Source organism: Hydra vulgaris, chromosome 05 (assembly GCF_038396675.1).
Source record: "Hydra vulgaris chromosome 05, alternate assembly HydraT2T_AEP".
Taxonomy (NCBI): Eukaryota; Metazoa; Cnidaria; class Hydrozoa; order Anthoathecata; family Hydridae; genus Hydra; species Hydra vulgaris.
This window is the reverse complement of record NC_088924.1, coordinates 44,167,501-44,192,500: the sequence shown is the minus strand read 5'-3', so window position 1 is coordinate 44,192,500 and position 25,000 is coordinate 44,167,501. Positions and strand designations below refer to the sequence as shown.

The window sequence follows — 25,000 nt, the reverse complement described above, 5'->3', positions numbered from 1 at the left end:
TTTTAAACTTGTCCGAATAGCAAAATAATACATCAACTTATTACTCTGAATTTAAAAATTATAATTTCCTGGAGAAATGCAATGGACGTTTTATTATGACAAAAGTAATTATACTAACAGAAACCAAATTGGTCGGACTATAATTCTGTCAAATCGGCCTACATTATATTTTCTATCATGGAAACAGAAGTGACAGTACATCAATGTTTTGCTAACCTGCAAAATTGTCTTCAAACATTATATAAAGGTCAAGAAAAAAATTACTAAATTTTATGCCTACTAAAGTCAAACTTTTGCACAGTACTCCGGCTCTCTGTACAACAATAAAGAAGTTCACTGCAATAGGCGATTGCCAGGTAAAATTTTCTTATAATATTTTAAACACCTTTTAGTCCTGTTTATAAAAATTATAATTTTTTAAACTCGACTTTCAAAAGTTTAAAAAAACCTTAAATTTTTTAAAAAACAACAAGTTAACATATAAGATAAAGGGCAACTTGAAGTTACTTAAATAACTATGGTACACGTAGCGCAGCCAGAATTTTTTGATGTTACAGATAAGCCACTTTCAGGCATTGTGTAAATTTAAAACTTATGTATGTTTATACTTATCTCAAATGAAATCAATCTACAAATCTCTTAAAAAAATAAAGCTAATGAGCAAACATGATAAAGTGTTACAGGAGTATAGGATGGATGTTTTTGGCGTTTCAGGTATTGCGTAAACTGCGAACCTAAGTATATTACTTTAGTCAAATAGAAACACTAAAAGATTTTTAGATGAAGTATAAAATTTGTTGATAAATTCAAGGTTATTTTAAGGTGGTACTAGCCCGACAAATTTCAAAATTTTCAGATTTTTTTCTTTCTAAATTTGAAAAGTAGAACCATTGTAGATTTCAAAAATGTATAGTTTTACTATGTTTTTAAGTAATCTAGCGACAGAAAATGTTAATTTGGTAATATAATCTCAAAAAGAAGCCCTTAGCAACCGCTTAGCAACAATAGACAATGCTTACTTTTGGGCTAACTTTCCATAAATTTAATCAAACAATTACTTTCTATTATTATTTTACATTTCATATATATCTCTTTTGCTTTATATTAACTTTGCAAATACGTAAATTCCATTAATAATATTAAATTGAATTGTAGAGTGAGAAGGAAGTGAATTTATAACAGTGTATCAATAACAGCTTGTTATGATTATTTTATTGAATTTATTGCATTTATTTTTCACATTTTACTGCTTTATTCTTAGATGGGAATTAAAAAAAATAGCAAAAGAATAAAAAAAAATTATTTTCATGGAAATCAACATAAAATGTCTGATCAACAAAACATTTCACCTGAAAGTGCTTCTTATTCAAATATGTTTAGTAGTACTAATTGTACAAGTGCTAAAAAGTTGAACAAAGCAGTTAATTGTATTTGCAGTTCAGCTAAAAACAAACAGACATCTAACGACCTTAATTTTTTTATATTTATACATTTTGGCATTATGAAAGATTTATTTGAGGAGTTCTCACGCTGTTCTGAATGTAGCTCACCTGTTAAGCTTACACATAATAAGAATGAACACAAAGGGTTTTCACTTAAATTATTTATAAAATGTAGTGTTTGTTCAGCATGCAGGTTTTCTTATACTTCTCCTCAATATATACCTTTACAAAAAAGTAAAACTGTAAAAAAAGCACAAAAAATTAACTATCGCACAGTTATGGCTTTTCGCGAGATTGGCAAAGGTCATGCTGGAATTGCAACATTTACAACAATGATTAATATGCCATTTTCTATTGCATTTACTACTTATAAAAAAATTAATAAGACTCTTTATTGTGCTTATGAAAAATCTGCTGAAAAAAGTACCCAAAAAGCTGCTCATGAAGTGCGTCAAATAATTAAAATCAATGCGTGTGGCAATGATATTGTTGACTGTCATATTTCTATTGATGGAACATGGCAAAAAAGGGGTTATTCATCCCTGAATGGCGTGGTATCTGCAATTTCAAAGGATAATAAAAAGGTCTTAGACTATTACACTATGTCAAAATTTTGTAAATCTTGTGAGATTTGGTCAAAAAAAAAAAGGATCAGCTGGTTATGAACTTTGGAAAACAAGACATAAGTGTGCAATTAATCATCACGAATCATCTGATGCTATGGAGTCCGCTGGTGCTATTTTAATTTCTTGTTTTTCATAAAGTAAGTTTAACTTAAGGTACAGTCATTACATAGGAGATCGGGACACTAAAGCATACAGCAAAGTAAGGGAAGCAAGACCTTATGGAGAAACGTTGATACCAGAAAAACTAGAGTGTCTCGGTCATGTTCAAAAGAGACTTGGAACAAGACTTTACGTGCAATAAAAAAAAAAGAAAAGTTGAATGACAGTAAAACTCTCTCAGGTAAAGGAAGACTAACTGATGCAAGTATTAACTTAATGCAGAATTACTTTGGTATGGCTATTCGTTAGAATGATAAACTCTACCCTATGAAAAAAGCTGTACTTGCAGTTTTATGGCACTGCTGCGAAGGTGATGCAGCTACGCGTCATCAATTTTGTCCCAGAACCAATACTAGCTGGTGCAAATGGCAAAGGGATAAGATTACAGGACAATGCACTTATAAAAACAAGTTAAACTTACCAGTTGCTATAAAAGACCTATTACACCCAATATTTATGGAACTTAGTTCGGACAATCTTTTGTCAAAATGTTTACACAGCTATACCCAAAATCCTAATGAGTCTTTTAATCAAATAATCTGGGAAAAATGCCCCAAAACACTTTGTTTTCAAAAATGTTTTAGAGTTAGGTGTTTTCTCTGCAGTTATATCTTTTAATGGAGGTTACGTTTCCCATAAAAAAACATTTAAGCAACTTGGATTTCATTGTGGAAAATATTTCCTTCTCGGTGCAATTAAAAAAGACAAAAATCGCGTCATTCATATGGAAAGGAAGGAAAAAGAAGTGACAAAATCAAGAAGGAAAAAATTGAGAGGTATAAAAAAAGGATTTAGCAAGGATGACTCCTATGTGTCTGAATATTTTTAAAGATATATATTGTTAAAGTTGTTTTATTTTGTTTCCTTGCGTTTTCTCTGTTAACAGAGAAAAAGAGAGAGTTAAACTTTGAACAAGAATATCTTTTGAACTACTTGGAGATTATGGCTAAAATTTTCACAGATTGTTCATCAGGTTACTGTGAAGGGATTTGACCAAAAAGAGACTTTTATAGTTATCTGTTGTCGAGATATTGACATTAGCAGCCCAAATTTTACATAAAAAATTAAAAATTATTTTCAAAGTGCAGCCATTTTGATTCTGTAAAAGTTCTGATGGTGATTCTAGTCAAATCCCTCAATCAACATGTTGTTAACCTTTTTGCAAAATTTTAGCTTCACACACTGACTATTTCATGAGAAATCCTTGTTTAAAAATGTAATAAAAATTGTATATTTTTTGCTGACTCAGCATGTTTTCGAGTATACAAATACTTTTTATTATATTTACTCTAAATAATTTTTTAATGCACATAGTTAAAAAAAAAATTGCATCAAAATTAAATAAATTGACTGTTTTAATTTTTATGGGCTAGTACCACCTTAATACGCTAAGACTTATATATAAGGGTAGGTGAAGCAGACTTTTTGGAGCACTTTTGTTCCAAGAATTCAACTACTGCAAATCATGAAAGTTTTATATCACGAAGGTGTCTTATAAGAAACATTCTGCCTACGCTACTATATGCTATCCTTTATCTTTTCTATCCATTTGCTTTATTTTAAAAGGAAATTTGAAGATTGTTTTAAAGAAGGACGCGTTAGATCTCTGTCGTAGAGTAATCAGATATTCTTGCCTAATTGTAGCAACATAGCGTATTTGTATTCGATTGTAGTATAAATCAATTCAGTCAGGTTTAAGGATAAAATAATCCCTAAAAACCAATTGCAATCATGTCGTATTAAAATTGCAGTATTTAATGTTCATTTATTAACATATGTGTAAGTAAAACCAACACATAGAATTTAAATTTAGTAAGTAAAAACCAATATGACATTAAAAAAAAAAAAAAAATTCGCCTAAAAGTTGCAATAAAGTTATATGTTAACAACATGTATCGCTCCTATTCAAACGACCGATACATGTTGTTAAACACGATATATCGTGTATTCCAGCAATAAATCGTATCCCAACGGTCGAAATTTTGCATCGTGCGTTTAACGCATTTTTACAAATACTTAAAATTGAAGAAACTAAATAAAAAATTATTTTCCCCAGACTTTTATTACGTTAAGTTCCTTTAAACTGCTCTTTTAAATATGTTTACTTAAATAAGCTTACAAAATGTCTTTTAAATACAAATTTATGAAAATTGCAAAAACAAAAAAAAAATTTCACTTTCAGTTAACGTGATGTTTAGAACCGTGTCATAACATTAAATTATATTTCAGCAAAAAAATGCATATAATCTTGCAAAAAAAAAAAATTTAAATTGCCATAACAACTATTATTGACAAACCACAAAATAAACTCATATATCCTTGATGGGCGGACATAACAGTATAAAAGCATTTTTGACCATTTAACGATTTATATGAGAAAATGTGTCTTGTGTATGCCGGCATCAGTTGTATTAACAGTATAGTTACACCATTCGGTTCAAACAGAATAAAAGTAATAACCCATTTCTCAAAATATGACTTCTGTAGCAAAATAATTGGGTTCATAATAATGTTTTTTTGCTATCCTAAAAAGTTACACTTTTGCAGTTATACTCTGATGTCCGCCCATCAAAGATATTTGAAAAAATAAAATAAAATTCAACTCTCCATTATAGTTTGAAAAATGATAATTGCAATTTTACGTATGATGCAAAGGTTTTGTTAAACATTGTTTTTTATTGTTATGTTACCACAAAACACCCTGATTAATTCGCTGCTGGATTGGTCTAAAATTATCACACATTAGATCACCATTAAGATTTGAGTGAAGTTCTCGTAATGTTTGTAACTAAATATAATATATTTTTTTTAAAAACAAATTATTTTACAATAATTAATCTATTATTATTTATTACTATCATTTTATATATGTTTGAATCAATTATTAGAAAATGTTGAATAAAGTATTTTTATTATTTATAACTTATTTACAATTAAACGATCAATTTATTTAAACATATATTTTATTCTTTATGATTTTTATATTTTATTTAGTTTAAGAAGTTATTAATAAAATAAAATTTTACTTAACGCTAGAAAAAAAAAAAAAAAAAAAACTTACAAATGTAGAAGGTACTTTAAGTTTGCAACAGTCAGCCAAAACAAACCAATCTACAGACTGAAGGCAGGGGGGCACTGATATTAAACCACTATATTTATAGAAATACGGATGTCCAGTTTTAATATCATCTGGTAGAAGACCTTTAAAGAGTTTTTCCAAATCATCTGTAATTTTTACTTTAGCTAAAAAGATAAAAATTTTTGTATTAAGAATTTAGAAATATAAGAACTTAACATTGAAATTTTAGATTCTTCTATCAACTACCAAAATAGTTTGTATTTTAAAACCTGGTGACTCTGGATACTCGGCATTAAATAAAAAATTAGTCAATTCAATATAAGTTTTTTAAGGTTTGCAGCATAAGTAAACTGGAAAACAATTCAGGTATTTGTACCTTAAAATGTAGTCGATGTTTTGAATACTCTATTTTTTCAGTAGCTGAAATCTATTGAAACAAAAGGAAAATCTTAAGAATCCTTAATGATCCTTAAAATTTCTTGGAGGTTAGTTGTTGTACTTACATTTTGTAAACAACCATCACAGCAAAATAAAGCTAAATTTAAGATTTGAACATTAAAATGTAAGTATTGATGGCAACATTTTTTGTTTAAAATGTTGTCAATTTCATAATAGATATATGTTAAATTTACGCAACAGATAACATAAATGCCGTTCCGATTTTTGGCCGTAGGTTTTTTGTACCTCAAAATGCAGGTCAGTACTTTTAAAGAATACTAAAATTATAACTTAATTTACTCCAAATGCATTTTAATCTTGTTTTTACAATTAAAATATATTAAAATGAGACCAAAGTTCGATCTAAAAAACATAATATTAAGCTTACAGAAAAAAAACAGAATTAAATGAAAAAATTAGAGTAAACACTGCAGATAATTAAAAAAACTTTCAAATCGGTTAAATAAGCAAAGAGGGGAAGGGGGGGGGGGGATTAAGACGATTACTCCCTCCCCTCCCCTTATATGTTAACATATACAACACAACCTGCTGCTTGAAAACAAACGGAGTAAATTGAGCCAAATAGGAAATCTGTTTAAAATAATATGATCATTAACCCTAAAGACGATTTATTGGAAAATAAAATAAGAATTCCCAGAGCGTCTCCCAGGTGACTTTAAAACTTTTTCAGTGCTGATTAATAGTGCTATTAAAAAAGATAATCGTAACAAAATAACTAATATAACTGTTGAGTTTTTAAAAAGTTTGACTCAATTAGGTATCTCTGTTTATTGCTTAAAAATTCAAATTGGTGCTATTGTAACTTTTCTTAAAAATTTAGATCTTAAAGCAACTTTGCATCAGAACGAAACAGATGGTGCATGCACAACAAAGTTTTGATGACGAGTTCTAATTGATGTTTCTATTGGCAACAGGAAATGTTTCACCAGATTCTGAAAAATACTTTTATAACAGCAACTAAGAAATCATCAATATAAAATGTTGATTAGAGAAAAATCTTTATGAAGGTAGATGTTTAAGATTAGGGTTAGGGTTGCAATGTCTTAACTTATCCAGAGTCACAAAGGCACACCCTGCCTAGAACAACAAAATTTCCAAGCTGCAAGTAACTACACTGCACACGTAACAAGTAAAAATACAGAACACGAAGGAAAACAACTGGAAATGTTGCCAGAAAGATTCTAGTTTTAATGTAAAACAAAAGGTAATAACAGAATATGTATTAAATCAAACAGGCAGCAAGTTAGATAAAAAAATCCAGCCTCATTTCACAAATATAAAAACATTATTAAAATTATGAAATGCAAAAAAATGAATGTTTAATAATACTAGCAGATTTGTTGGAGCTTAACTGCAACGTACCAATAAAAAATCTTGCTTCTGAAAGAATTATATTAGTACCCAATGAGGCATACAATATTTTGCTCTTGGCTGGAAGCTGGTGGAAATGAATAGTTCATCTAGCTTGAAATTGTAAATTGAATTGAAATTGTCATTCATCTAGTTTGAGTTGAGTGTTAAAAGAAATAAAAGCTATTAATAAGCGCCACGGATACTTGAGGAAAAAGGTAATGAATGATAAGTTGTTATCTGGAGTGAGTTTAAAATATCTTTACAGCTCAATAAAAAATAATAATTAAAAAAAAAATTGAAGTAATGCTAATTTTTGTTTTTTTACTCATTTTCTATAATTCCTTTTTGTTACCCCTCTAACCGGCTTGTATGCATTCCATATCAAATTCAGTTAATTGTTTTTTTTTTATTATGGATATTTAGTTATCACCATTATTTCTTCTATTCAATCTGCTGTATATTTCTCATAGTTTGCCGAAAATCTATCATTTCTCATAGTTTGCCAAAAAAAATTGGGAAAAGCACCAGCAATTTTTACCAATTTAAAAAAAAAAAAAATTATTAAGAAGAGTACCTTGATTTAACCCTAAAAGAATTATGTGCAAAGTCTATCTAATGAAGAAAAATGGTTCATGTTATTCTTTTAACCAAAAATAATGAGTTCTTTTATCTGTAATATATTTGAAAGTAATACACTTCCATTTCCAATTTTCAGAATTAACTCTACTGCAACAGTTTCATTTATAGCAATGAAGAGGGTGGCCACTCAAATTTGAAAACAAAATTCCATGACTTTTCCATGACTCTTCATAAATTTTCATGATAACTTAATTGGGTAAAATGTCCAATGCTTGCCATGCACTTAGGCTTTGCCACTTGGTCACTAAAAAACATGCAGACCAACCTCTAATTGCTAGAAAGTTTCGAATTTATGTGCAAAAAAAGTAAATTCATATCTTTTTTAAAAAGTTGTTAGACAAGACATAGTTTTTATTTGGAAAAATTGTTTACATTATAGACCATTCCAAATGCTCAAATATGTGCATTAAATTGAGAAAACAATAAATTTGTTTAAAATTATATTTTTTGTAAAATTTTGTAACTGTAAGATTTTTTAAAACCTAACTCATTTACCTTCATCACTGCAACTTTTTACCTTCTACTTAAAATGAAAACTTTGGAGATAAGCATTTTTGAGATAAAAATAAAATGGTTTAAAAAAAAAATCATTTTTTAAAAATGAATTTGGTAAAATGCTGCAAATTAAAGTCTTTATTTTAAACCTTACGAATTATATATAGTTTAGTATAGCCACTATAATGTGTTTTTGAGATAATGAATGAGATATTTATAAAAATAAAATAAAATAGTGTGGCAAACTCAAAATTTTTATGTCAGTTTTATAGAAATATTCAAATTTCTTTTTATATACTATTAAAAAAACCCAGCAAAAATCAACTCATATCTTTCTGATCCCTCGCATTAAAACAACAATTTTCAAAGTTTTAGAACAATTATCGTTTTTTTTGGAACGTTTTGAGTAAATAAATATTTTTATTTACTCAAAACGCTCCAAAGAAAAAACGATTATTGTTCTAAAAACGTTTGCAATATTTTAAAAACTTGTAGAAACAAATAAAAATCATTAAAAAAAAAGTTCTATGAAATTCAATAAAAAATTAGGAATTGCATAAATTTTTCCATGACCTAATAAAATTCCATGACATTTCTATAATTTCCATGACAAATGGCAACTCAGCATAAAATTTTTTATCTACAATTAGTATTAAAGTAGCCGTAGCGCAATTGTTAGAGCGCTAGTTTTAAAGTCTAATGATGCGGGGTTCCTGCTTGCCACAATGCCTACACTTAGATCTGCTTGCAGGACTTGGAAAACCAAATAAAACTCTTAATCCTCTTCTGTTTTCGGTGAGAGGGGAGAAGGGAGTGAAGAGGGGAGAAGGGAGTGAAGAGGGGAGAAGGGAGTGAGAGGGCAGAAGGGAGTGTGAAACCTTTAAAACAAATATTTAGTATTTTAGTATTTTTGAAACACTAAAATATCATTTGATAAATATTAAATGCTGTTGATTAACATAAATTTAATTCACAAAAAGTAAAAATGTTAAATAACTTATACTAATCTTATTTTAAGTTTGTGAAGAATTTTTAAGAAATTTTGTGAAGAAATATTTTTGGATATTACCGCTGTCAGATTTTGACAAAATTAAGTGAGAAATTTTTGCCTAAATAATAAAGGGATGATTATTTCCATTTGAAAAAGCTAACAAAAACAAAAAGCCATTAAAGAAAAAAAGTTAAGAATTTTAAAGTTTAATTCTTATCATTTGGTAAAACAATTAAACTAAAACAAAGCATATATATGTATAATAATATTTGTACAATAAATAAATCTTCTAAATTAACTTTAAATTTAAATTTTTGTAATATAAGGAGTCTTCCATAAAATGCATATGCATTTATGGGGGAAGGAAGAAGAGGAAGAGAAGGGAGTGGGATACAATGAAAACATTTGCATTGGTACATTTTTACAAAAAATGTAGAAATGCAGATGTTTTTGGTATGTTTTTGTTTATCTAATAACCCCCACTCCTATAAAAGGCATTATTAAAAACAGCAATGCGCATGCTTTTTCCCAAAAACATACACATTGTTGTCTTTACTACCGCTTTTCCTGGGAGGGGTGTATTAAAAACAGCCTGTATGTACGCAGTTTTATCTTTTGTTCTCTATCTCTCCTAAAACTTGATTTCATTTTTTTTTTTAACAAAAGAAGTGAATTTTTTGTGAGCCTAAAAATCAGTATTATGTTATATTAACACAGGGTTGTCCAGCATACAGATTTGTAGAAAAGGGGAGGGGATTATGAGTTTGAGTAAATTTATAAATTGTTTTTTGTTTACCTTTTTATACTTTAGTATATAAGTATTCTTTGTAAACAATTGTTTTATATTTTTCTAGTTCATGATAGAACTTGCAGAACTAAAGCAATTAAAAGAAATTTTGTGACTTGCTCTAGTCATTTGTGACTTGCTCTAGTCATTTGTGACTTGCTCTAGTCATTTGTGACTTGCTCTAGTCATTTGTGACTTGCTCTAGTCATTTGTGACTTGCTCTAGTCATTTGTGATTTGCTCTAGTCATTTGTGACTTGCTCTAGTCATTTGTGACTTGCTCTAGTCATTTGTGACTTGCTCTAGTCATTTTGAAAAAGAATTGATAAAATTTTAACATTAAAATTGTGTACAAGTTGGCAAAATCAATATAAAGAATAAAAAAAAGATTCAATACAAATGGATGTTAAGTAGACAAATTTGAACACGAAAATTAAAAAAATTAAAAAGGCTTGCATTTAAAACATTGAGCTTACTATGTTTAAGGCTTTGTGTTACAATCATTTGTAATACTTTTCAACTTTTGTTTGTATGTGACTACTTAAAAAATATCTTCGGTAGATAGATCTTAAATGACTCAATTTATTTAAAGTTTAAATTTAATTTTTTAAATTAAAATAAATCTTTTTTTTATATATATTTTTTAATGCTTCAAGTAGACCAAACAGTCTTATCACAGAGCACTGCAAAATAGCATTTAACTTGAATGTTTATGCCTTCTCCTTTAATAATGGCACAAAATATTTGTATTGAACCCTAGATCTATTGCTTTGAAAGCACAAGCTTAAACCATGCTACAAATGCTACTATCTAAAACTTTCCTTTTTCAAAAACAATCAAAATATAAAAAAAAAAATTGTTGTCATATTTCATATTCAACTTGTAGGCAAAAGAAGGTGAAATGTAAACAATTTTATTTTTAAATCAAAACAAAAAAAGTTTGAAAATGTTGTATATTTTAAGTTTATTAAATTGCCATTTAGCAGCACTCAATACTAGTAATTTTTAATAGAAGTTTTTATGAACAGACCAAATTAGTTATTTTAGTTGCATTTATGCTTCATCAAAAGTTGCTTAACATCGATTGCAATAAAATAAGAGTACAGGTTTTTCTAACATAATTAGTTTAACTAATAATGCTGCAAATTAACATTATTAAATAACAATATATTACCGTCAATCTTGTTACCCATCGTCTTTATTGCTTCATTTAATACATCAAAAGTTATTAACGCGTTATCATGTAAATCACCTTCTTCCTATAAGCAAGCAATTTTTATTATAATACTTTTTTGATTAATATGTTAAAATTTTAGTGAAAACTTAATAAAAAACTTAAAATAATAAAAATCATTCATAAGCTATAAATTAGTTCTTTGTGCTAAAAATTTGAAAAATTCAAAAAAAGATTTACTAATAAAACAGCAACGATAGCTAATCTGCTTTCAACTTGGTCTTTTTTTACACCAGATACTTCAGCGCCATTATCCCAAAACAAAAATTGTACCTATAATTATAAATTGTATTAAACTTCTTTTTTAATATTCATTAAAAGTAATTTTTTTTCAGATTTTACTCTAAAAATAACTTATATATACTTCTAAAGGAAATTTTTTGCCATCAATTTGATGTTCAGATCCTCTATCTGACTCGCATCCGAAGCGAAAGTAAACTTCTTTTAAAAAATAACTATTTTTAAGACCAGGTGCTTTCAATTTAATTAGTTTATCATGAATTACCAGCTTGAGATAGTTTCGAAAATTATCTATTAAAACATCTCTATAAGTTGTTTCAGCTGGTGAAAAATCTATAGTAACAGGACTCCAATCAGCCATCCTTGTTGCCTCATGAGTATTAATATTTAATGGTGATTGTCTTTGATTTGGAGAACAGCTTGGGAACATTTTAAACCAGTTTTGTGGTCCTATGTGTAAAATAGTTTGGTCAAGAATACAATTTGTTGCATAGAAATATTACTTATCTTATCTATTTAAAATATAGCAAACAAAAGTTACCTAATCGATCATCTTTGTAAGAAAAACCATCCAAAAGTCTAGCTGGACTTTTATGTATTTTTTGAATACCTATAAATGTGAATTGTAAAAGAAATAAACAGCAAAACAAACAAAAAAAAGTAACTTAAAAAAACTATTGAATACCTATTATAGTTGATAGTATTCAATAATAAATCATAAATTTAAGTGAACAGATTTACCTTATTTTAAAAAACTCGTTAAATAATTATTTAGCTTTCATTTTCATCTATCTTGGGTCCCTAGTTTTTCAATTTAAATCTTTGTATATGTATATATATATATATATATATATATATATATATATATATATATATATATATATGTATGTATACACTTCCTTATGTTGGTAATATATCTGTTCAAACAAAAAAGAGCCTAAGCTCTATCATTAAAAAACATTGTAAACCTATAAAATTTAATTTAATTTTTTACCTCCTTTAAAATTTTTTATATGTTTTCACAAACAATCCTCTTCCTGTAGAGTTCAAATCATCTGTTGTTTATAAATTTGTATGCGCAGCATGTAGCTCCTGTTATATAGACAAAACTTCTGGCGTCCTTAAAACACAAATGATTGAACACTACAGGAGAGATAAATACTTGCACATATCAAAACATCTCCATGCTAACAATACTTGTTTTAATAATTGTAATGACTGTTTCTCGATATTGGATTGTGCCTTCAACAAATTTGAGCTTAAGATTAAGAAAAGTTTGTTCATTGAATGGAAAAATCCAGATATGAACACACAGTTAAGCCATTATAAAATATCAATTTTCACATAAAAGTTACCACTTTACTAGTCGTTAACCTTTTGTTAAACAATTTAATAACTTTGTTATTGTATATTTTTTTGCTATTGCCTATTTTGTCGCAATTATTAAAAAAATAAATTGTAATTTATATTTTATTACCTTATAATATTTGTATATAAAATTAATTAAGTTTTTTTTAACCTAACTGAAGATGACTATAAAATAGTTGAAACATGTATTGTAATTTTGCTTGTAAAAAAAAAAAAGGTTTTTATTGATAAGTGGAAAAATTATTTCTCTTATTTCTCAATTGTTTTATATAAAACAAAATAAAACATTTTTAGAGTTTTAAATGAGTTCTATATACATAATACCCTCCAGTAGGAATAAATGAGTGCTTGAGCAGTGAACCGCCCATCTAAAACGGATTTGGTAGGCAACGCAAGTGAAAAGTATTTTTACAAGCTTTCTTGATTTGATATTTAGATTAGAAAGCATGGATAGATTAAAATTGATTACATTTTAGTAATAGTTTTGTATCATATCATCAATACATTAAATTAAAAAAAAAAATTATCAACAGCAGTTGTTTTTCTGACATTTATTTAAGCATCTTAAAATTTTCTAAAAAAACTCTTAAATACAACGTTGCAAACATTACCCAAATTCTTAAAACTCAATTTGAATAGAGTTTAAACATTTTTTTAAAAGTATTTGATCGCTTTTTGATAGTGTAACATTTCATCATATTTTCATATTTAAAAAGTTCTTTTGTTACTCTTCTTCTTTGTGAAATATTTTTTTTCAATTTGAAAAGTTTGAAAATTGCACTGAAATAACTCGAAGCGAGAAAGCAAATAGTTATAAAAAAAGACTTTTTAAATTAAAACTTGAATAAATGAGCCCAATACTTTTAAAATTGTTTTTGTGCAGCGTAAATCAAATTTAAACAAACATTTTTTATTACTGTTTATTAAAGAATGGTATTTTATAAAAATATAGTGTATTAAAAAGTATATTTATATTTAAAAATTTTCAATTAAAAATATAAAACTTAAAAAATTTCTTGAAAGGTTTTTAGTTCCTTATTTATAAAAAGAGAGTTTCACATTTGGCCATTATATATCCTTTTATTTTAACTTCATGGTAAGGCACTCTTAAATCCTTGATCCCTAAAAATGCATATATCTGCCTAATCAGTTTTAAGATTTAAACTTGTTAAATTAGATAATAATTTGATTCAATCATTAGGGTTACCAACCATACTCTTTAAAGAGTACATGTACGCGTTTTGAACAAGTAAAATTACTTACTCTTAATTTTTCTAAATTTTTTTCTAAAAATTATATAAATGTATTCTTTTTTAAAAAAATTTCAGATAATATGAAATTAAAAAAAAAACTTAAAAATAATAAATATCTTTAATTTTGGTGAAAGCAGAAATAATAAATAAAATAATAAATATCTTTAATTTTGGTGAAAGCAGAAAACCATTTTAGTTTAACTGTCGATTGCAATTTGATTTGTTTGATATTCAATTTTTAAAAATATCTTTACATCTTACAAGATATGTTTTATTTTTTTTTTGCTAATTCAGTGCACAATGCAAATGCTGAAAGAATCTTCAGCATGATGAAGAGTATTTTGACTGATGATATAAATATACTATTTTCAGAACCAATAAAAAAACTTGCTTATGATACAATTCAATTTCAAAAATCTTAATTGCAAATAACTTTTTAAATACTGTGTGAATTTTAAATACTGTGTGATAATAAACCTTTAAACAAAGTTATAAGCAAAACCAAATATAACTTCAATAAATTGTTTTTAATTCATTTTACTTTGTTTCAATAAGTAGATTTTTGTTTACATTGTTTAAAGTGATTTTTAAAATAAACGTATTCCAAAATTTACATAAATTTACAATTGAAATTGAAATGTAAATAACTTAAAAGATGTGCATAGCAACTTATTTTAGTTGTTGATGTTTTTATAGTGCATTTTATCTTAAAATTAGAAATATTAAGATAAAATGCACTATTTTTCGAAATTGACAATTGTTACCCCTACCACCCCTACCAACTTCGAAACCAGTGTCAGTGGCCCTGAAGTGTACTCTTTTCAGGCAGAAACCAGTTACCCAGTTGGTAACCCTATCAATCATATAATTGGATATTAAGCTTTTTTCATCTTTGTAAGTTAAATTTTATTACACGTTCCAGTTTTTAACATTTTAAACTTTGTTCAATTTTTAATAAATGTTGATCTAATTGACTAAAGATTGAATAAAAAATGATACATTCAGCATCACTAACATTGAAGGAAATATTGGTTAAATAACATTGAAGGAAATGTTGGTTAGGTTTTTTGATTATTTTATTTTTATATTTTATATAGTTTTTTATATTTAAACAAACAATCATTAATTCAAAACATTAAGTATTTAATAACAAAGTTTTTATTACTCTTGTTACAAGTTGTGTAGTTATCAATATTTATATAAATATGTTATCAATATTACAATAAATAAATATTAATAACATGCTGTGAATTTGATTAAATTTTAGGAAAGTAAACAAAAAACAGAATGTAATAGTTATAACAGTGCATGGTATTTTTATATGGTATGGTTAATAACGTATTGATCATCAACGCTTTATTAAGGCGTTGATGTAATCAATTAGCTTGATGTGTGTTGATGTAATCTTTGAATCTAAGACGCTAAAGAGACTTTTTTCTTTCCTAAAGTGGAAAGATGTTACATTTTAAGTTTTTCTTTTAAATTTAATAAACATGGTAAAAATTCTAATATCTTTAAATACAACATTCAAATTATTGACTTTAAAACCTTTAAATTGACACAAAAAATGTATGTAAGTAATTTATTGTCACAATGCATTTTACAATTAAACTCTTAACAAATGCACCTTCAAACTTTACACTTATATCATGTTACATTTAACCTTTTAACCATGTTACATTTAACCTTTTAACCATGTTATATTTAACCTTAACGCTTATATCACATAAAGTAAATTACAAACTTTACACTTATATCATGTTATATTTATCCTATTATCCATGTTATATTTAATCTTTACACTAACCATGTTACGTATAACCTTTTAACCATGTTATATTTAAACTTATCGCATATATCACATAAAGCAAATTAAAAACTTTAGACTTTAATAACTTTTATATCATGAATATGTTTATTAAGTTGTATTGTGATTAACTAAATTAATATTTAAGTTTATAAGAAAGTTTAGTGTCTCTTTTTTCAACTTTCTCTTTAAAGATAATAAGAACACAATAAAATCCTTAGACAATATTGTTTATGTAGACATATACTTTAAAATTGTTTTTAATTGTAATTAAATCTCTAAATGCATAAATCAAACTAGGATGAATTTACAAGTTCAGCTTGCAAAAATGCAATCAACACAAATACATAGCTTTATTATACTGCTGGAACATGAAGGTTGTAGAGATGGTTGTAGAAGTTGTCATATTTGAATTATAGATTAGCAGAGTTCAAAAATCTGAATCTTGATATCAAAAAAGTTAACTGGGATGTTTTGCTTATTTCTAAAAACACAACACAACATTATGAAATTTTTCTCATTGAGTACAACCGTTTATGCAATAATGGATACCTCATAGTAATATATTTTCACTAAGTTCAACTCCCATGAATGAATAATCAGTTGTAATATTTTTTGCAAAAAATTATGGATTTTAGTCCAGCAAATCAGATCCCGAGTTATACCAGTTCTCAATAAATATAGGCAGGTTTGCAATCAAGTTAAAAGAAACTTTGAAAACTCAATAGTTTACAACAATTCAAAGAAATTACTTTTTAGCAACATAAAAAGCAAAAAAAAAAGAAAAAAGCAAATTAGTGCTATGGATGATTTTAATAGTGATAGTATCACTTTAGGTCCCGATATGCTCAGGTTCATTTTAAAAATTGCAAGTCATAGCAAACTTGACCAATACAAAGCTCCAGGCCAAATCTATAAACAAACAAATTCTATTATTTCCAAAAATACTCTGACTATGCAAAATATCATTCTAGAATATTCTGTCTTAAAGATTGTATTAAGTTATCATTGAGATTTCTAGCTATTTTATTTTTATTCTATTTCTATTGTTATTAAAAATACGTTATCAAAGGAACTATTTAATACTATTGCTCATTCACATTTTAAACTTTTATTAATTGTTTACAAAAATAGAAGTTTTGAAATGTATACTTTTTAAATTATCAAAGTTTTGTAAAGTTTATTTTTAAGTTTAAGGTTTAATATAAAGATTTTAGTAGTTTATTATTATTTTTTAACATATAAAGTAATTTTTAAGTAAATGTAATTTGATGTTTTTATGTTAATGTATATCTTTTGAAGCAATTAGTACGATTGATTTTGTAAACAAAAAGACTTTTAACAACGATTACGTTTTCAATGAAATTATTAATAATAATCAAAGTTATTAAAATTAATTACAAATGAGCATGCAAGAATAAACTTTGCAAACTTCGTGAAGCATTAAATAGTCATTAAAAACATGTTACCTTATCATTTATTAAACAATTCAACTAGCGTTAGTTTTATTAGAATCAAAAGTATATAAATAAAAAAAATTATATTATACTATTTACCCTATACTCGAAACATTTGTGTCTTTGTTAAACAATCATTAATAGTAAGTCGTTACTTTATATAAAAAATGTTGCATAACAAAGTATAAAAAAACATTAGTTCTAGATATAGTTTATTCTGTTTCAAGTTTTTATTTAGTGCTAAAAATTATTTACCTTTCAATGTCCGTACTGTGGGGGAAGGGGGGAAGGTCTTTTTATATTACCAATTACTCATTGCTTTATAAAAATTTTGATTTAAAAATTGAGCAAAATATGTTTGCTATTCTAAACCACCTTTTTTTTCAAAAACTACCCCACTTATAAAATTATAAGGGCCTACTTTCTTTGTTAAGTTTTTTTGTAATTGTCTCTCATAGGTTCAGTAATCTTTCTTAGCGTTTTTTTTGTGTAGAAATGTTCTAAAATCAACTAAAGAGCCATGGCCAAATTGTTGCAACTAAATATTATATGCGGGGTCAGGAATCAAGCGCGATCGCACCAAACCTGTTAATATTATTATTAAAGACTAAAAAAATAGAAACAAAAACTTCTAAAAAAAAATTTGCTTTTTGTTTATTTCTTTTTTCCTATAATAAAATAAAATAGCAACTAAAGATCAAAAGTTTATTTAATCAAAAAATAAACTTGGGAAAAAAGGTAGTGAAATCAGAAACCATCTTCAAATACAATTTTAGTATTATATAAAGAAATATTAGAAAAAATATACATGCTACTTTCTTTTTATCCAACATAATGTTATTTTTTAACTCATAAAATAATTTCAAGGCTTTTTTACTTCTACTTAATTAGAATTTTAAGATGAAAACATTAAATTACACGGATTTCAAAAAACGAATTTTTCATACTAATCATTGTCTTTAAATTGGATTTCATAATAAAATATTTTTTAAATCTAATTATAATTAATTATTATAATATAATAATATTAAATCTAATTATATTTTTTTATTTTTTAAAAGTTTGGTTAGTAGCCAAACAAGTTCATCAAGTTACGGGATGTAATTACTTTTAAATTTATTGTCCTGATGAAAAAATGAACTAGCTAAAATAAACAGAAAACAGGTTATTTACTATTGCACTTAAAAATATTTGAAAAATAAAATTTTTTTCTATTTTTAATATAAAAGCAAAAGAAAAACAACAAGTAATAGATATTTTTCTGGAGCCCTTTCTGCCACAACTTTATCAAAAAAAGGTCTAGAATTGTCCCTAGACTAACAAACAATTATTTTTTAAACATTATGTTAAACAATACCTAAAAATTAAATATTTTGTTTAAATAATATTATTGACAATGGTAAAATAAAAATGTTATGTAACATATATTAATTGCAATATATGTTACATCAACAAAAACAATAATAAAAATATATTAATAATAACATAACAATAATATCTAATTTCCAGGTAGAGGAAAAGACATGTAATCTGAGCTAAAAACTCTTGGAGTTATCCTTTGTAAAGCTCTAATAGCACTCATTGATGGAAGGTGACAAAATCGATGTGGTTCATTCCACACTTAACGGTCCAATTTTCGAAATAACCTCAACTCGACCATATTAGATTTTGATAAAATTTTGTCAGTATGTAGCTAAACATGTTTTATGAACATTGACAAAGTTTCAGGTCAAAATGATTGTTATTTTGGATTTTGTAGTACTTTTTGTAAGGCTTACCCAAATTTCAATAATAGTCATAAGCTAAAAATTGAATTTTTGGAATCTTATATTTTTTCAATGAAAAGGTAATATATCTTAAAAACATGGATTCTTCGTAAAGATACAGATTGCAAGTTATTTAATACAACTTTTATATTATGCCTAGAATTTAGTTTGTATTTAACAAATTGTGTCAAAAAATCAACACCATAATTTTTTATTGTTTTTTTGAAGTCATATCTCCAGAACAAAAAGTTTTTCAGTATTGTTATTTTTTCTGAAAGTTCTATGTACTAATATAACATATGGAGCAACAACCAGTTTTTTAAAAATTGCCCACATTGAGTTATTATGAAACCAATATGGCGACAAAAGTAAAATACCCTAAAATATTATGTATTTGAAGCCCTAAAACTTAATTCAGGCAAATTTTTTTATTTTTTTAATTGCATTAATGAAAAGAGCTTATTTCACACTTTTAAAAACAATGAAAATCATTTTGGAGAGATTTTTCCTATGAAATAAAACCATCTAGTTTTTATGAGTTAAGTTAGGTCTACAAAGTCTTTGATATTTTAAAAGCAATTTTAGGGTCTGTAAATTAACTTGCCGTGTAGACCTAATTTCAGTAAGTAAGTATACTTTTATTCTATGGACAAATTTCTCTAGTTTATCACTAAAATTGAATAGAATTATTTGAAGACAAAAATTAGAATTGAAAATAAAATAAGAGCTAATTTAAATATATCTACATCCTGACAAAACTTAGGTAAATGTTGTATTGGAAAATTTGACATTAGTTTATGTGATTTAAATACTTATTCTAGAAAAAAGGGTTTTGATGACTTTTGCTCAGAATATTTGATCGAGGAACTGAATTTGATTGTCAGGCAAACTTTTAATTAAATTAAAAGTATGACTTAAATTTGTTTTCACCACAAATCACTGCTGTTGGTTTAATACACACATTTACAGCGCTATTGTTTAAATCCTTTTGGTAAGGCCAATTGTTGCTCAGTAAAAGGTTGAGATGTATTGACCTAGAAACTGAAGATTGTCTTATAAAGTTAACAAATAAAGTCATTTGTTCAGGTCAAAAGCTAGTGGTTTCTCACCGAATAATAATGTTTTACCACTAAGTAGTGCAGTGTGGAGTGTGAGAATTGCATTGATTGGTTAGTTTATAAAATCAAAAAGTTTTTTACAATTTTTGACAAGGGGAAGGAGGGGAGGGGGTCTAGAGATCAAGAAAAGTTGACGTCAACAATGTTATTTTTTTAAATAAATTTAGTTACTAAAATAAAAAAGGAAAAAAAGCAGCATTTGAAATCTTGTGTTACATACTCACTTAACCTTTAGTATTTTATTGACATTAACTATATTTCTATTTTTTTAAATAGTGTTTCAAAAAGTGCTTTAAAAATACTACACACATACAGAACTAAATAAGCAAATACGAGATGTTTACTTATAACACTATTTACTCGTGACACTATTTACTTGTAACGCTATTTACTTCTAACACTATTTATTTGTAACACTATTTACTAGTAACACTATTACTTTTTTCAAAGTTTGTGTTTGTTAGTCTGCTGTAAAAACAAATAAAGATTTATGTAAGTACATAGTCTCCAATATATTATTTAAACGTTTATATCAGAGGTCGGCAACCTGCTGCTTGCAAGCCAAATTTGATTTTAAAATTTCAATGTTAAAATGCAGCTCTTGAGCTCCATGAACAAATACTATTATAATATTGAAAACAAGATGTTAATAGTTCTTTAAAAACTGGAAAGTATTTATAGATTATAAATTTTGGCTCTAAAGTTAAAGTAGGGAAATTGGTACATTCACGGATTTTGACTCTGCACTGTACATAAATTATGATAAATATTTAATACTATCTAGGACTAGGGCTATTGACAGGTACACAGGCACCCATCCGTTGCTTACAAACTGGGTAGCATTATTTATTTCTACCTATTATCCCAAATTAACTAAATGCTACCATTATATATGCTATATATATATATATAATATATATATATATATATATATATATATATATATATATATATATATATATATATATATATTTTTTTTTTTTTTTTTAAAGTTTTAAATTATAAATTGTAATATAACATCTTAAAAATATAAACTTGTTATTTGAAAAAAAAACTTGAAGATCTTGTCAAAGTTTTAATAGTTACAATTTCTTTATCATAGTAAGAATTTAGGAAAAAATCAAGGAATATTCTCCTCCATCAAAGTTTTGATGTTTCTCTTTGTTCTCTTAAATTCCATAACTGGAACAATTTTTTAATCATATTGTCATAATATTGACTTGCAGTAAGGTCTTCAATAGGTTGTGTGAATTTAATTTTTTTACATTTTTTCATGCACTGGAAAAAGTTTAAACAACAAGTGTTACATGTAGCAACCACTTTTACTTTGAAGCCCTTTTTGTTTGCTTAATTGTAATTTGAAATGCTTACATATATTAAAAATAAGTTTATTAATTAAATGTTGAATTAAAAATTTTTTAAAATTATTCTCAAGGAAAGGGTGATAAATAATTGTTGATGTAATTTCAAAAGGGAGCAGAGGGGTGGGGGTTCTGAAAGTTTGACAAGTTTTTAACAAGGAGTTGGTAAAAATTGCGAGAAATTTGTTGACATATTAATGGACTGCCCCTTAAAAATGAAATAAATATAGAATCAAAATACGAAAAAATCTTAAAACTAAATTATCTCAAAAAACTTACTTATTTGCAGTATGAGCCACTTTAAATAATGCGCTAAACACTTTGCTGATTTGTTTATTTTTCTGAAATAACTCAAGCAAATATTAAAAATATATTTTTTGAATATCAAAATATTTTGATTTGTTGTAGAACCGGCTTTGTTTTTAATGAAGTATGATAAATCCTTATGTTTAGTACAAAATCGTAAAATTTAAAAAGTCTATATATTGACCTAATTTTTTTCGTTCATAGAAAAAATCTCTCTAACATGATTTTTATTGTTTCTAGAAGTGTAAAATAAGCTCTTTTGACTGATGCAGTTGAAAAAACAAAAATAGATTTGCCCACATTATGTTTTAGGGCTTCAAATACATGTTATTTTAGGGTATTTTACTTTTGTCGCCATATTGGTTCCATAATAACTCAACATGGGCAATTTTAAAAAAGGCTGATTTCTTATCCATACTATTATATTAGTATGCAGAACCTTAAAAAATAACAATACTGAAAAACCTTTTGTTCTGAAGATAAAAGTTTACAGTATTGAATTTGTGACACTATTTTTTGAACCATAGACTAAATTCTAGACATGATATAAAAGTTGTATTAAATAATTTGCAATCTGCACTTTCAGCTTACTAAGAACCCACGTTTTTAAGATATAACGGGTGATAACTAAAAAATGAGAATAATTCTAACCCTCCAAAATCATTTTTTGTTAATTCACCTCCCCAAGGTCCAGAAGGCCACTACAGACGAGGAGGCTATTTAATTATGGTTATAACACTCTCTCAACTCTATAACTCCGAAACACGAACCTTGACGAACAATGCCGCTGCGCGGAGAAACAAGTTGTGTTTTAAATGCCGTCAAAACAAGATGTAATAAGCAAGGCATTGTACAGTTCTATCAAATGCATAAAAATCTCGGCAAAAAGTTTACTGTGAATCATTTTAAAACCAAAAATGTTCCAGTTTCAACTATTTACCATATTTTGGCATCCTTAACAACCAAACGTAAAAGTGGTAGTGGAAGACCAGCCAAAATAATGAACAAGAAGGGACCTCGTTTGCTTCACAATGCTTTTAACAACAATTATTCAATAAGTCAACAAGATGCTGCAGAAAAGTTCAAGAGTACACAACCTTATATCTGCAAATTGTTGAAAAAACAAGGAATAGTCTGCCAAAAAAAACAAGAGCACCGGAATACACTGAGCAACAAATATTAACCATGAAATCTCAATGCTGCTGGATGACCCGAACTTACTTTGGAAAATGTCTTGTTTTGGATGATGAAAGTTACTTCCCCCTCTCCAAAATGCAAGTTCCAGGAAATAATAGATATTATGCGATAAAAGTTCTAAAACACTTACAAAAGTAAAATACAAATATAAACACAAGTTTGAGCAGAAAGTAATGCTGTACATTGCCATGTCTGAGAGGGGAATTTCCAAGCCATTGTTTGAGCCAAGTAGTTTGGCTATTAATTAAGAAGTATACCAAAATCAATGTTTGAAGAAAATATTGATTCTATTTCTTCAAAAATATCATTCAGATGGCGATGACTTAACTTGGCCAGATAAAGCATCATCTCATTATGCTAAAAAAACACAAGTCTTTTTGGAAAGTTAAAAAATCCCATATGTACCAAATAACGGCAATCCAACAAACTTGCCTCAGTGTTGCCTAATTAAAGATTTCTTTGGATATTTGAGTTCATTAGTATACAAAAACAACAGGAGAGCTAAGAATTGCAAACAATTGATTACCAAGTCAAAAGGTGGATTCGTCAAATCGATATAAATGCTGTACAATGCTCCTATTCCAACATTATGACAAAACTATGAACTGCTGATGATGGATCATATTCAAATGTTCATTAACTTTTCTTAAAGATAAATGAGGTACCTTCAATTAAAATAAATACAATTTTCATTTTCTAAACATTTGTTTTTATTATAGTACGATATGAAAATTCTAATTTTTTAGTTATTACTCTTTTATTAAAAAAATATGAGACCCTCAAAATGAAAATTTTAGCAACTGACTGGTATTGAATTTTGGGTAAGCCTTACAAAAAGTACCACAAAATCTGAAATAACAAACATTTTGACCATGAAATATTCATGAAACACGTTTAACTACATACTGACAAAATTTTATCAAAATCTGAGATAGTCGAGTGGGGACCTCTGGACCACTTGGCATGAAATGACCCATATATTGATATTAAATGATCAGGTAAACTAAAAAATTTGATCTTCTAGTTAAAAAAAAAAGATCACTACTCTTTGATTAATAAGTATGGTAAACATCGTCATCATTTAATCAAAAGAGCATGTAAAAAATCAAAAACCATATAGAACATATTACAAATGAAATACTATATATATATATATATATATATATATATATATATATATATATATATATATATATATATATATATATATATTATAATATGTACATATATATATAATATGTACATATATATATATATATATATATATATATATATATATATATATATATATATATATATATATATATATACATATATATATATATATATATATATATATATATATATATATATATATATATATATATATATATATATATATATATATGTATATATACATATATATATAATATGTACATATATATATATATGTAAATAACTTTACATATATAAATTTACTTTAAGGTATCAAATATCATGCATTAAATATTGGTATTTTTTAACAACGTAAAATGCACGGGGCCCTAGTTATACAGATCTCTCATGTAAACCTTTAAATTTCCAGTTGTTTAAAGTTTATTTTACTTTTAAAGCTTTTTTTACTTAATTTAAATTTATGGATCCCCAACACAGGCCAAATTGCTCTATACATAAGAGATTTGTATTACTACAAAATCTTGAAAAGTTTTATTGTTAATAGACAGACTGCTTGTACATTTTATATTCTTAGCCCTATTCTTCCTCCCCCCCCCCTTCCTCCAGTTTAAATAGGTTGCCCTCCCCCTCCCCTCCAGTTTAAATAAGTTGCACACTATCTTTTCATAGCCCTCCCACCCTCCAGTTTAAGAAATTTTAAAATTTTTTT

General features: G+C 26.6%; 1 protein-coding gene across 2 annotated transcripts in view; it reads right to left on the bottom strand.

The window, feature by feature from the left end:
• Positions 1-4,435: 4,435 nt before the first annotated feature.
• The window catches only part of LOC136080884 (carbonic anhydrase 1-like), a 49,055-nt gene continuing 28,490 nt past the window's right edge, over positions 4,436-25,000 (bottom strand). For both annotated transcript variants that reach the window (XM_065798261.1, XM_065798262.1), the window contains 6 exons: positions 12,045-12,113; positions 11,628-11,953; positions 11,444-11,536; positions 11,204-11,288; positions 5,289-5,470; positions 4,436-5,015 (listed from right to left, as the gene is read on the bottom strand). In XM_065798261.1, the coding sequence (XP_065654333.1) occupies positions 4,914-5,015; positions 5,289-5,470; positions 11,204-11,288; positions 11,444-11,536; positions 11,628-11,953; positions 12,045-12,113 (857 nt within the window). In that variant the 3' untranslated portion in view covers positions 4,436-4,913. The remainder of the gene's footprint in view (positions 5,016-5,288; positions 5,471-11,203; positions 11,289-11,443; positions 11,537-11,627; positions 11,954-12,044; positions 12,114-25,000) is intronic.